At 39.1% G+C, this 14,794-nt stretch overlaps 1 protein-coding gene across 5 annotated transcripts in view; it reads right to left on the reverse strand.

The window, feature by feature from the left end:
• The window catches only part of unc5ca (unc-5 netrin receptor Ca), a 267,933-nt gene that overhangs the window by 177,842 nt on the left and 75,297 nt on the right, over nt 1-14,794 (reverse strand). The window contains exon 1 of one of the 5 annotated variants that reach the window (XM_067439642.1): nt 10,937-11,026. The exons of the other annotated variants lie outside the window; for them this stretch is intronic. Within the exon in view, the coding sequence (XP_067295743.1) occupies nt 10,937-10,970 (34 nt within the window). The 5' untranslated portion in view covers nt 10,971-11,026. Of the gene's footprint in view, nt 1-10,936; nt 11,027-14,794 lie in introns of those variants that run through there. 5 annotated transcript variants of the gene reach the window in all.

Genomic DNA, 14,794 nt, shown 5'->3' on the forward strand with positions numbered 1-14,794 from the left:
GACAGGCCACTAAATACAGTACATACCACAGAGACGGACGTCCTGCTGTTGCTGTTTCTCCTGTTCAATTTATTTCAGCCTGGATCATATATCTATTAGCTGAGCTCGATAGCTATGGGGTTCCTCCACGCTTGAGGACCTCACCGCTTTGCGCTTGTCATTCTTTAGCTCCGCCCACTCGATACGTCTCCAGCCGCTCGGTTTTTCCCGGAAATACTCGGTACAGCCCATATTTCTTTTATAAATATAATAAAACTAAAGACTTTTCGGAGATATGAAGGATGCAATACTACTCTATAGGTACTCAAGATTGACAACTGAGTGTTTCACCCCCCCTTTAATAGAATATAGAGGCAACCATTTTTTTAGACCAGGCGTCTGGCGTGCCGACCATTTTTCCCACCGTCAAACTTTTGATTTTGTGCAAAAAGGACAAGAATACGAATTAATTAAAATATGTTATATTGTGCAATAATTTGGCTCGCTATAACCATTACCATTTATCGAAACATTAATCTTCATCCATAACTGTTCAAATATAACCGTTCTTTTGAACTGATTTATAAGAATCCTGAAAAACAGTTCAAATAATGTATTTGGGGTTAAAAAATCATTTTATTAGGCAAGGATGCATTAAAGTAACCAAAAAATGCATTACATAAGATTTCAAATTCAAATAAAAGCCGTTCTTTTGAACTATTTTTTAAGAATCCTGAAAAATTATGATTTCTACAAAAAACAAAAAAATTAAGCAGCAAAACAGTTTCCAACATTATTGAAAGTAAGAAACGTTTCTTGAGCAGCAAATCAGCATATTAGAATGATTTCTGAAGGATCATGACTGAAGACCGGACATCTGAATAGACATACAGTACAGACAGATCAATAAATCAGTGGATAGATGGAAACAGTGATGCTCAGGAACGTGTGTGTTTGTCTTGTCTCTGGATCTGAATTGATTGGTCGATGTGCTGCATCAGTCTTTGGCCTCCCCCTGAGCGTCCGTGCGTGTGCGTGTGCGTGTGCTATTTGTCAGCTTTCATGATTGCATTACAGCGCAAACTCATTTGTTGAGATGCCAATCGTTTAGCAAAGGTTAGCGTGCTGACTGACAGCCGCTCTAAACAATGTAATTTAACTAATGCTGCCGTGTGTGTGTTGTGAGTGAATTAGGCTCTCGGTGAATGTAATGCCGATCTATAGATCTGATCTACAGCCCCGTCTGATCTATGACTCTGTCTCTCTCCATGACTCCAGCATCCCTTCACACAGCTCAGATACTGATGCAGTTAAGACAGAACTCTGATTTAACACTCACTGCAACAAGCCCAAACATACGACTGCAACTGATCCTCACAGAATAACGTCTGGTCCATATCGCCGCCACTTATTCTGGTTAATAATCACCCAAATAGACAGGAAGAGGTTAAGGTTAAGAATGGGTAAAAATAGAAATTTTTACAAAAAAAAAAAAAATTATATTTACATTTTGTTTGACTATATACTGTAAAATTAACTAAATATTCAGTAACTAAATATTTCAATGATAATAAAAATGTTAATTAAACTTAATTTTTTTTAATTATAAAATATTAGTCATGTAAATATATTTATTTAGTTAATACAATTAAATTAAATAAGCAAATAAATACAAAAATATAATATAATATGTTTAATATAAAATGTGTAATATTATTCATTCAGTTAAATAAAATATATTTGTATTATATTAAGTTAAATATATTAACTTAATCTGTACATGCCAACAAAGGATCCTTGTTTAAAAAAAAATTATACAAATAAAAATATATTTAAATATATATATATATATATATATATATATATATATATATATATATATATATAGAGAGAGAGAGAGAGAGAGAGAGAGAGAGAGAGAGAGAGAGAGAGAGAGTTTTATTTTTTAAAAATATTTTATGTATAATAAAAATATCACAAAGCTGCACTATGTCATTTTTCCATCCACTAGAGGGCACCTAATCAAAACAAAGGCGTAGTTTGATGATGCCAGGTTTGAGCTCAGAATGTTTGGACATGGGATGTGGTCTTAACCTCACAGCCGGTGGGAAAGAATCGGGATAGGACTCCTAACAGAAATCATCACTTGTTCACACTGCTAAGAGTAAAGAGTTTCTGCAGAATAAAACTGAGGAAACCGAGGGTAACTCAGATATGACGCCATTGACAGGCGACTCACTCAGACGCTATGCTCAGAAGTCCCGGTTCTTTGGGTAAAATAGCAATTTTCTCACAATTTACAAATATTCTGAAACATTTAGTATATTTTAAGACCTCAACTGAACAAAATATATAACACTGACCTGGTGGTTTTTGGATATTTTACTGCAAAAATCCTGCATTGTGCACCTTTAATAATAATAAAAATATCACCTTCTAAGCAAGAAAAGTATAATGTCAAATACAAATAAAATTGATATCATCTTAAAAATCCCCTGCAAAGACCCACAACAAACACAGTCAAATCCAGTGACTAGTTCTCCCTCATCGTCTAAGCCGTGTCAAACTCTGTATTCATTACACATTTTGACATTTGTATTGACTTCTTCTGTACATGCCTGTTATTTCGTTGCATTTTCTCTGAGCATCTTAATGTTTATCGAGTCTTACAGCACTTAAAGGTGAAGTGTGTAATTTATGCACCACTACAATTGTTTATTCCTGCAGCTCAAACAGTAAAAGCATGGCGCAAGCATTTGGCAATGCATGGCTTCGATTGACAAGGAATGCATGAACTGACCAAATGTATACCTTGAATGCAATGTAAATAACTTTGGGAAAAAGTTTCTGCCAGAACTGAATCTATACCATAATACAATTTTCAAACTTCAGTATGTTTCATTGTTGCCACATGACCTCATACAGTCTAACCAAAATGTATTCAGACATCAGATATCATTTTTACACTAGTGGGTGCAGGACACAATAGTTCATTTCTGTGAGGATAACAAAATGCAAAATAAAGCAAACTGTGACATTATACCCTAAAATTCTTCATACATTGACTACCAGTAAAAGTTATAAAAAATTTGGGAGTGTTTTTTCTTTAATTGCTAATGTGACCTTTGACACCACAGACTGAACTAAATGAAGCATTGCTTGGTCATTGGTTGACCTAAATTAGTTTGATCTAATTGTGTGCTTAAATGTCACAGCTGATTGGTTGATTGTAATCCATTACATCCCTTCTATCAAAGTGTTAATCAAAGATTAATTTGTTCTGACACAGTTTAACTGAGTTCTTGTCATATTTTATTAATATTTTCTAAACTATAGCGAAAAAACTGATAATTTGAGAAATGTTGAAGGTGTCTGAACAAATTTTGGTTTGATTGTATGTTGCACACGAGTGGGATTCAGTTGTCTTCTGGGAATTAAACACTATTATTTAGCCTTTTTGAATTCAATTTTGCAAAAAAATGGCTTTAATTTATAGTTAAATCACATATTCAACTTCCAAGTCGTGCTCATTGTTCTGTGCAGTTTGAGTGGTCATTCTGGCATTCGATACAAATAAAGCAGCAAACTGCACAGTACACATGCTACATACTGCAGTATGGTATAGTTATTCTGAACATAGCCAATAACTGATAGCCAAACATGATTTCCCAAACACTCGCCTCGTTCGCCATTGGTTGAACAAACAAGTAGTCCCGGTCCCCAAATACACAGCATTAGTTGAGACAGAAGTTGTCATGTCAGACCGCAGTGTTCACAGTATTCAAATAGTCAAGGTCCCACATCAACGTCAGGGTCTTAAAATGCCACACATACATACAGACACATATTTTCTCAGTCACTTACACAGAGACACATACAGACGCACACACGCTGTGCGCGGTGAAGTTCGTCTGCGTTTTTGACAACACGGCTGTATTTTAAATATTGCAGAATATGATATAAGGGTGTTGACCGATCCTTATGAATAAATCATGACATGGAGAAGTTCATCGTTCGCTTCTGCTGCGAGGGGTCTGTGTGTGTGTGTGTGTGTGTGTGTGTGTGTGTGTGTGTGTGTGTGTGTGTCGGCCTCTAAATCAGTGCGACTGTCAGACCGCCCATGTCTCACTGTCTCTGATGAAGAAAACGTCTCTTTCACAGACACATCTGTCCACAAACCACTCAATAAAGTCCTTTCATAGAGTAAAAACATCTCTTGAGTCTTGACCCACATTCTACACTGTTTTTCCCCCTCAAAAGTCCACTTATCTTAGTAGGACTAGGCAATACATTAAATATTTGGAATATAATAAATAAAGTAGAATAATATTCCAAATATTTAATGTATTGCCTTATTTTTGGCCCAGTACTGTTATTTATTATTTTTTAAATTACACTAAAATTATTTAAATAGTTTTTGCTAATTGAAAATATAATTATAAAATAACAAATATTACATGAAAAACTTAAACTTAAAACAAAATGTGCCTTTGCAACTAACTAAAATAAATTAAGTTGAAGTAAAAATATTACTAAAACTGAAAAAAAAAAAATTAAAGCTATATAGAAATACTTTTAAAGACTAAAACAAGATAAAAGCATTTACTAAACTTAAATTTAAACAACAACAAATAGCATAAAAATAAAAACTATTTTAAAATATTAATAAATAATATTAAAGTATATCAATAACAATATTGCATTAATTTTCATACAACAATAAAAAAAACTGGCATCTCACTGGATTAACATTTGCACAGGTTGCATTTTGGTCCTATGATATCTCACAATGGGTGGTCCACAAAATAAGTGTTGAATAAGTGATGATACGCAAATGAGGGTCATCATATGTTAATGGTCTCAACTGTGACTATTTCTGATTGGCCCAACTTAGTGTCTATAAATGGACTGGCGAGGAGATCTGAGAACTGAATGTTAGCGTATATGTCTAAATATACTACATGATACGGCCACTTTAAAGTAACTAAACACTCGGCATAATGTTAAATGTTTCTATATGATGTGTTTTGTGGGTTATTTTTGAGACGAGAGTGTTTAATGGCAGACATTCGCAATCCCCTCGGGTGTTTGACCATTTCTAAGTGGAGATCTAACTACTGTTTGCAGTGTAATTCTATCACTCACTCACTCACTCACACACACACACACACACACACACACACACACACAACCTCGTCTATACTAACAGCAGATTGTAGAGTTCAGTAATTGTTTTCAGCTGTTATCAGTAGCCTGTTCTGGTGTAAAGTGTGTAAAAGTCGGATGAAGGCCAGTAACGCGTTCCAGATGTCGTTTTTGAGTGTGTGTGTGTGTGTCCCTGCATGTCTTCATTATTCTTGGTGTGCTGACAGCAAGAGGGAAACTTCACTCTAAACATGCTAAACACGCCAGACACTAAAGCCCCTCTTTCAGACTGGCCAACGGCCATCTGATCTGTCCATCCTATCCCTCATCGCTCCATCAAACGACACACATCCAGCCGCCCGTCTCACGCACACGCACAAAGTCTCACTGGTTCTCATGCTGTGTCCAGATACAAAAAAAAAATAAAAATCAAACTACAAGCACCAGAAACTCCCGACCTCTGAGACACCGCCGCCATAAAACACCAGCACCGCCCCACCGCCTCCAGAACTAAATGACCCCAAATACCCCAGAGCTTTCAAACCACTGTTTTTATCTCCAAATTTCTATTTGTTCTGTTCAACGGAAAGGGAAAAAAAAGGATCAGAAAGATTTAGATGAAAAAAGCCAGGAACCTATTTTCACTCTTACTACAAAGAAATGCGATTCCATTTTTATTGTATTTTATTATATGAGTTCCCTTTCAGCCGGTCACGATCAACGTATGTCGGAACTGACCGACGAATTGGCCACATTTTCAATAAAATGTGTAGACCCACATTTAGACCCACATTTTCAATAAAAGAGCAGTTTCCTCTCTTTCTGGGCCCCAAAAGGTCAAGGTTGGAAGTGTGTGATACCCCCGGCCTTGCCGCTTCTTTCTTCCCCGGGCCACCCGAGTCGGGCCAGAGCACTCTCGGAATTGTCCTATCCCGGGTACGTCTGTGGTGCCGTTGGTCCCGCTTTTTCGGTCTCTGGGGGCTTGGCTACAGCTCCCCGGGCCGTCTCATGGGCTCATCCGTACAATCAGACTCGGTTACGCGATTCAGTTCGCTCACGGCCTCCCAAGTACAAGGGCATCCTCTTCACCTACGTGCGAAGCTGTGATGCTCACGTTTTGTGGTCAGAGGTTGATGTCCTACTGGCGAAGGCGCGGTCGAGATGGTTCCTCCAGCCGATATGAAGTCAGGGTGTTACAGCCCCTACTTCATTCTACCCAAAAAAGGTGGTGGGTTACAGCCAATCTTGGACCTGCGTATCCTGAATCGGGCCCTGCATAAGCTCCAATTCTGGATGTTAACGCAGAAATGCATTTTCGAATGCATCCGTCCCCAAGATCGCAGCGATCGACCTGAAGGATGTGTACTTTCATGTCTCTATCCTTCCTCAAAACACAGACCGTTCCTACGCTTTGCGTTCGAGGGGAGGGCATATCAGTAGAAAGTCCTGCCCTTCGGGCTGTCCCTGTCGCCTCGCGTCTTCACGAAAGTCGCGGAGGCGGTCATTGTTCCGCTCAGAGAATGCGGCGTTCACATCCTCAACTATCTCTACGACTGGCTCATATTCGCCCAGTCTCGGAAGCAGTTGTGCGAACACAGGGACATGGTGCTCAGTCACCTCAGCCTGTTGGGCCTTCTGGGCCAACCGAGAGAAGAGCAAACTCTGTCCTACGCAGAGGATCTTTTACCTCGGTATGGAGGTGGATTCGGTCAGTCAGACTGCCCGCCTCACAGAGGAGCGAGTCCAGTCAATGTTGAAATGCTTGAATTCATTCAAAGGCAGGACAGCAGTCCCACTGAATTTTTTTTCAGAGGCTCCTGGGGCATATGGCATCTGCAGCTGCGGTAACGCCGCTCAGATTGCTTCATATGAGACCGCTTCAACACTGGCTCCATAGCCGAGTCCCGAGGTGGGCGTGGCAGAGCAGTCAGTACCGGGTCCCAGTGACTCCTTACTGCCGCCAAACTTTCAGTCCGTGGTCCAACACTTCGTTTCTCTGGTCCGGGGTGCCCTTATGCTGCGTTCACACCGGATGCAAATGACGTGATTCGCCGCGAGTGATTTACATTTACAAGTCAATGCATTGATGCGAATATGCATTCTCAATCTCATTCGCATTCTCAAGTTGAAAAATCTGAACTTTAGCGGATATTCGCGCTCCGTTAACCAATGAGGAGCCTGCTTACTGCTTACTACTGTTATTGTGTCACAAAATGTAGTTTTAAGAGTTTTTCAGGCGAGACTGTAGATGTTTAAAGCTCAAATATGTGGTTTATTTATTAAGAGGGTGCCTATTTGAAAATTTGATCTGCTATTTTCGGAGGTGTGAGACCCAGGCGCTCAGTGGCGCTCAGCGCTCATCAACCCCGGTGAGGGCAGCCTTAACTCGGCTAGTCCTTCTGCCGACTGCCACTGCCTGTCAGAAGCCCCTCCCATGACGCGAATTTGCGTCTGTTGTGTAGTGAATGTCACATGCGAATGAAGCCAATTGGTTTTAAAATGTTCACGCATTTACCTTTACGCGCACATAGCGTTATTTATTTGTGTCAGGCATGCAGTGCATTTCACGGATGCCTCTGCCACGGGCTGGGGGACCATGTACAATGGCCATGCAGTTTCAGGTCTGTGGACGGGACCTCAATTGCACTGGCATATCAGTTGCTTCGAGTTGCTAGCAGTACACTTGGCACTGCGCCGCCTCAAGGGGCTGCTACATTGCAAGCATGTACTGGTCCATACGGACAGCACTGCAGCCGTAGCGTACATCAACCGCTAGGGGGGTCTACGCTTCCGTTGCATGTTCCTACTCGCCCGCCACCTCCTCCTTTGGAGTCAGAAGCAGCTGAGGTCACTTCGGATACATGCCTCTATTGTCTCCAGTTCTGTTCCCCGGAAACGGCTAACCCTGTTGAGCTCCTCCGTCACCCCTACGGTGTCAGACGTTGCGGACCGCCTGACGCTAGGCCTGCAGCCGTATGCTTGTGGAACGTGTGTGTAGGCTGGGTTCCATATGTAGCGGTTCCCTCACGGCAAACCCATATGTGTATTCATCCACAGTACCAGCTACCCTACTCGACTAGCCCTGTGTCTTTCTCTTGACAGAGCCCCCTCTGTCATCTCTGGGCATGTTCTTTCCCCCCTGGAACCAGGCTGAATCCACCCCAGAGACTGCCATATGTTGCACTACCCTGCTAGGTTAGTATTCCGCCACCAATCCTTCCCTGAAGGACGTGGCCCCGCAGCATACCATCTCCCGAGACGGGAACGCTTTCCCAGCCTTATCCAATAGTCACACTAAGTGGGTCTCGCAGAAACAGCAGTGACTGACCTCTCTGCTTAGAGCCCTGACTTCCTTACCATCTAAGACGGTCCAGTGCGCTCAAGCAGACGCTTGAAGGGCCAGCCTGGCGTTTTTGTAGGGATCCCAATTCATCGGTCAGTTCAGACATACGTTGAACCTGACCGACTGAAAGGGAATGTCTCGGTTACGTATGTAACCCTCGTTCCCTGAAGGAGAGAATGGAGATGTACGTCCCATTGCCAGGTGCTGTGCTTCCACTAGGAGGCTGAGTCACTACTCGGCTCCTCAGCAGAAAAAAGCAATGATACCATTCCACTTCCTTATTTATACCCATGTGTGTCTGTGCACGATGAATAAAACTTTCAAAAGAACAGCATTATTTTAAATGTAATCTTTGTAACATTATTAATGTTACTTCATGGCACTTTTGATCAATTTAACGCATATAAATTATAAATGTACTAACCCCAAATGGTTGTGTATTACTGTACAACTTTTGCCATTTAATTTTATTATATAATAGTTTTCTTTCACATTTTTTTAAATTCTGTTTTAACAGAAATGGGTCAGATCTGAATCAAGGTTGATCTCATCTGTCTGTCAGTACGTGTGTGTGTATATGTATGTGGTGTATTTGTGTGTCAGAGTAATAGGTTTCTTTCTCTAAAGATAGACTGGGCTGCATACCTCCTTCCGTGTGTGTGTGTGTGTGTGTGTGTGTGTGTGGTGCCTGTATGACTCCAGTAAACATTCCTGCTGTCCTCCCCAGTCAGCCGAAGAGATGACTTCATCAACACACACACACACACACACACACACACACACACACACACACACACACAAGAAAATCAAAAACACACACACTTAAGTGCCTCTTGCGTTTGTATTTCTTAATAACAGAAAAAACACAGCTCTGAAACAGACCGGCCACTTAGCTGATTATTTTAATTGCTATGAAAGCTGTTTGTAATTCAAGTGTTTTCTGTGAAAGAAATTATCATAGTTTAAATTTCACAGTATAATCCACTTACCCGGGTCAGTAAGTGAGAGAGAGATCGTCTTACACAGTCATGTCCACTCTTTCCACACGCTCCGTTCTGTCGCTCAAGCACACCACAACAAAAGCTCAGATGAGGCTTTGAGTGGAATAAATTAAAACTTGCTGGTGCCAAAATGAAAGAAAAACACCATTGGTGGCAACAAGTTAATTTTCAATACAGACCTAATGAAAAATAGCTGACTTCTAATTTTTACGTCTTTTGGTCTTTACTCTTTACGTCTAATTTATATGTGGTAGTGACACAAAGCTTGTTTTTTTTGTGCGTTTATGATCTATTATTTTAACCAAAGAAAACGCTAAAAATCATACACTAAAAACAAATATTAAAGCACACCATGAGTCAGATAAGAGGAAAAACTGAGTAAACAAAATTGAGACAAAGAAAAAACAGATAAATAATCCCAATTACAAAGGGATAACAGTTTAATTAAATAGAAAATATTGCAAAATACAAACTCATGGCCAATAAGAAACGGCCTTGAAATTCCCTCAGTTCACCCGCCGTGCGGTTTGACAACAAGTTCATTGCAGATATCAACAGAAACATAATTGACTTCTATCTAATTAATACTTGGTACAGTGATGTGAAGCTTGTTTTGTGTGTCAGGATCTATTAATTTACAAAAACATTAAAAATACATGTTACAGAAAACAATATTAATTTATCAAGTGCCAAATGAGAGGAAAAACTGACTATGATGAGTAAATATATTTGTTACTGTGGCGTTTGCTTGAAACTGTGCAATATTACATGGTTTACATCAAATTACATCAATTCTTCCATCTTTACCATTAGAGAATTATCCAGAATAAACCTCTATAAAGTTTGCGCACACACACACACAGTGTGTAAATTTTGTCCCTCCAGAATATTACTAAAATAAAGACAGTCTTCATCCTCTTTTTGTGGCAGGTTTTACAGAGAGACAGACTGACTCGTCTCATCTCTGAAATCATGACGCTGTGAGTGACTCACACAGCAATACTGGTAAAGTAGGCCTACTGTAAAATTACCAGAATGACTTAACCGGTAAATAAGGAGAGATATGATATAACGTTTCACACAAGCGTTTTGGCTTTTTACCGGTAAGAGACCATTCACAAATCGACAGCTCGACAACATTTACCAATCAATTATGTGATGTCAGTCATCTTTAAACGGCTGTCTTCATCCGCCCGCATGAGGAGAAGCACTTCAGTTTCACTATCTGTTTACTTTGTTAACATCTTTTTGACGTCGGAGTGACTGGCACAATGAATGATCCAACAGAACACGTGTTTGCTCTTAAAAACATAAGATGCGCGTAACAGTATCAGAGCCGCAACGCTAATGAATGAAAAAGAAGGCTGGGTCTCGAGCGCGACACGCTGATAAAGCTGCGAGACGTGCGCAGCGGTCAAAGACGATCTTTTAGCGGACATTTAAACAGAAAAACTATTAAAATCCTTACCGTAAACAGCGCGGAGTAATCGCGTCATCTTCATAAGTCGTTACGATTGGCCCAAAGCAGACGTCTTACGTCAGTGCGTTCTGATTTCATACTTCGTTCCGTGTTCACACAGCGTGACGCACACTTCTATTTTTGAAAAGGTCCTGTTCACACATTATCTGTTACTGATCATTTACCAGTAAAGACTTGAAAGGGCCTAATGACCTGTCTGTCATAAATATACAAGACAAAACAGCTAAATAATCTCACTGCCTTAGGGGCTATTTATTTGTTTGTTCAAAAATCAACATAAATGCAAATATTACATTTTTAAGAACTTGGTACATACATATTATAAATTATAAATATTTATAATGTTGCAAAAGATTTATATCTTAAATAAATGCTGTTCTTTTGAACTTTAAAATCCTGTATTACTGTTTCACAAAAATATGATGCAGCACTGTTTTCAACATTGATATTAATAATATTTTTTTTTTTTTTGAGCAGCAAATCAGCATATGATTTTCTAAAGTATCAAGTGACACTGAAGTAGGCTAATAATGTTGAAAATTCATCTTTGATCACAGGAATACATTTATTATTATTAATATTATTATTATTATTATTATTTTCAAAATTACAAATTACATCTAGGTGCCCTAGAATTAGTTGAAACAATATTTTAAATTGTTCTCCGATATCTACATAGAGGGTATGTGACTTATTTAAGGGCAAAAATTGTCCAGATATGGTTTTACAGGTCCATTTACAACCTTAGAAAGTGTCCCTAGAATGAAATGGTCTGGTTTTGCCTTATTTGGAAGGGTCATGAATATTAATGTGGAGTTCTGCTCTGATTGGCTGTTTCACTGCGCAGCTCATTTCAGTGACAGAAACACATCTATAATGTCCATCCATCATGACAATGGAGAGATTATGCATCCAAATATGTGTGAGCCTAATGAAGATGCAGATTTTGAGGAACAATCAAGTTTTAAGACTGGAAATGGATGCTTCTGAGTGGTAAGTTTAGTCTTTATTTTCAGTAAGCAAATAACATTAACTGTAAACGTTAACTCATACCGTTTTTAGCATTTGTAAAAATATTTGAATTATTTTAATGCATCACTGTATGATTTTACAATGATAGCTTCTTCACGTTGAATCACGAACTCTAAACAGCGTACTGGGTAGAGCATAAAAATGTTGTGGATAAAAACAGGTTGTTTGAATTGCCGCTTCTTCAGTATCAGACGCTGAACGAAGCCTGTTTGATATTGTCTCAAGTTAGAAAAACTGTCCGTTGAGAATGGGCAGAGCAAACGTTAGAGATAAACATCAACCATGACTGTTGACAGTTTTGTTCTGTGGGAAGGGTATGAAAAGTCCTCACATCCCCTGCACAGCCTGGAACATGACATTTATATCCATTATATGTCATTTTTGCTATCCTCGCTTGACACTTGTTTCTTCACAATACCTGCAGAACTTCTGATGACTCGGCTGCGCAGTTCCGCCTGGCCATGAACATGTTCTGGCATATGCAAATGTTGGTGGCATACATATTAATGATCCCAACTGTTGCGTAACAGTTGGTGTTATGTTGAGATTCGCCTATATTTCCGTGGTGTTTTTCATGCAAGAGATTTACATATGAAAGAGGAGGCAATGGTGTTTGAGACTCACAGTATGTGATGTCCACTGAGCTCTTGTTATTCAACTATGCCAAGGTTAACTCAATTTTTCCTTCTAGGGCACCTTTAAAATATATTCAAATAGAACATAGATAAATGTAAATTGACCACGTTTATATAGCGCTTTCAACTGACCCAGGGCCACCAAAGCGCTTTACATATTGCCTCACATTCACCCATTGATTCACTCATTCATACAGCGACTAATGCTCTTTGGAAGCAGCTGGGGTTAGATGTCTTGATCAAACCTTCCGCTTTGTAGACCACTACATGAACCACTGAGCCACTGCCACCCCTAGTTATTTAAAACTGTAAAATATTTCACAATGTTAGTGTTTTTACTGTATTTTTGATCAAATAAAGGCAGTCTTGATGAGTCTGAAGGAAAAATTCTTACTGAACCCAAACTTTTGAACAGTAGTGTAGATCTTCACAAATCTCAAAAAGCACAATCTTTTCAGTAATATCTCACATTTCTCTCCCTCTCACCTCACGTCACCCACAGGAAAACAGATTCACTTGTCTTCACTGAGCCGTGGCTAGTCACCCGTGAATCAATTAATGAAACTACAGGGAACTAATTACCACATATTAAGACGTATAGTGTGTTACACTGAGTTCTGCTTCCCGCTGATACCAGCAATACAGTTTAAAGTTCAAAGTGCTATTTTTGTTTCCCGAGAGATCCGTTTCAAACAGCAGCCCGCACAAATGAGATCTCTTTAAAAAGAGCTCAATGAAGTCTCAAACTGTGCTAAGACAAAGTCTGCAATCGAAAGCCAGAGATCTCAATATGAACACAAACATTCATCAAATGCTCCCATGGCCAAATAATCTGAGCGGCTCCACGCTCATTTTACAGCTCTGTACTCTTACCGACAACTATTGACTGGAATTTTATATGAAATACTATAATAAACCATAACTCCATTAAGTCTCTGACATCTCGTAACATCTGAGCAATAAAATGTTCCTCTTGGACTCAGCACACTAGGTGATACTAAACAATATCTGCAGATAAAATGATTCATTACGCTCGAGCCAGATCTCTGACATGCAGAGACGTTCACGCGGTGTACTTGAGAAGCGCGCTGAATTCACTGCTGAGAGTGTGTGCGTTAACCCAAGCTACGTGCCAAATTCTCCATTAGCCCTTTTCAAAAGTAGTCGATGACAATCTCTCATCTCTTAATTAGCATACATCTCGCTTCCCTAATTTCCTGCTGATGTCATTGGCTGCATAATTAAAGTAGTACTGCGTATTTGCGGTTGAAGAAACAGGCGATGTTTGAGATTTTGAAGGGTCAGAAAAACTGTTAATTAGGCATGCAGAAAAATTTGGACAGGTACTGCTAGCTGATCATTATCATGGCCAGGAACTGGGCGGTAATGAATTAGTTGTCACTTGGCCAAACATTATGTCAGTTTATTTTCATTATTTCTTCACTTGTGGCTGCATTATCCCTTCCAAAAGGGTCCGTCATCAGTTACTCCGTACATTCAGTTGTAATGAAATCAAACTGCAAAATATAAACTCCTACAAATGCATATGCAATAAGGTCAGCCGCAAAAATAACCCTGTCCATGCCTTTTCAGCGCTAATTTATCACTGCGTGTCTTTAGTAAATCCTGACTGTGGTGAGAAAGAATATAATGCATACAACACAACAAAAATGTATGTGAATTTAAATGATCTGTTCATAAAAAACAAAACGCTTCAATGCACTCAAAGACCCAAGAGCTTAATTCAGTCTATACTAGTTTCATTAAGAGTTTGCATAAACATCTCAATTAGTCCATGACAAAATCCATTTACAAATATATATATATATATATATATATATATATATATATATATATATATATATATATATATATATATATATATATCTGTCGTTCTATTAATGGCAATCCTGTCACATATAACAGAACTATGGTACAGGGTCAAAGAGTGATTTTTGTTCAAAATAAAGAAAAAAGAAAAGGAAAGAAAAGAAAAGAGAAGAGAAGAAAAAAACAACAGGGATCTACAGATTTCTTTGGTTGTTTTCTGTCTCTTTTTAAAAGCTCCTTGTGAGAAGTTGACATTTTAAAAAGACAAAGACATCAGTAAGAGTCAGGATGCTTTTGAGAAGTTCAAAGTCCAAACAACTGCTTTATTCTCACTTTCTCTATCTTCAGC

The sequence above is a fragment of the Pseudorasbora parva genome, chromosome 3 (genome assembly GCF_024679245.1).
Source record: "Pseudorasbora parva isolate DD20220531a chromosome 3, ASM2467924v1, whole genome shotgun sequence".
NCBI classification, from domain to species: Eukaryota; Metazoa; Chordata; class Actinopteri; order Cypriniformes; family Gobionidae; genus Pseudorasbora; species Pseudorasbora parva.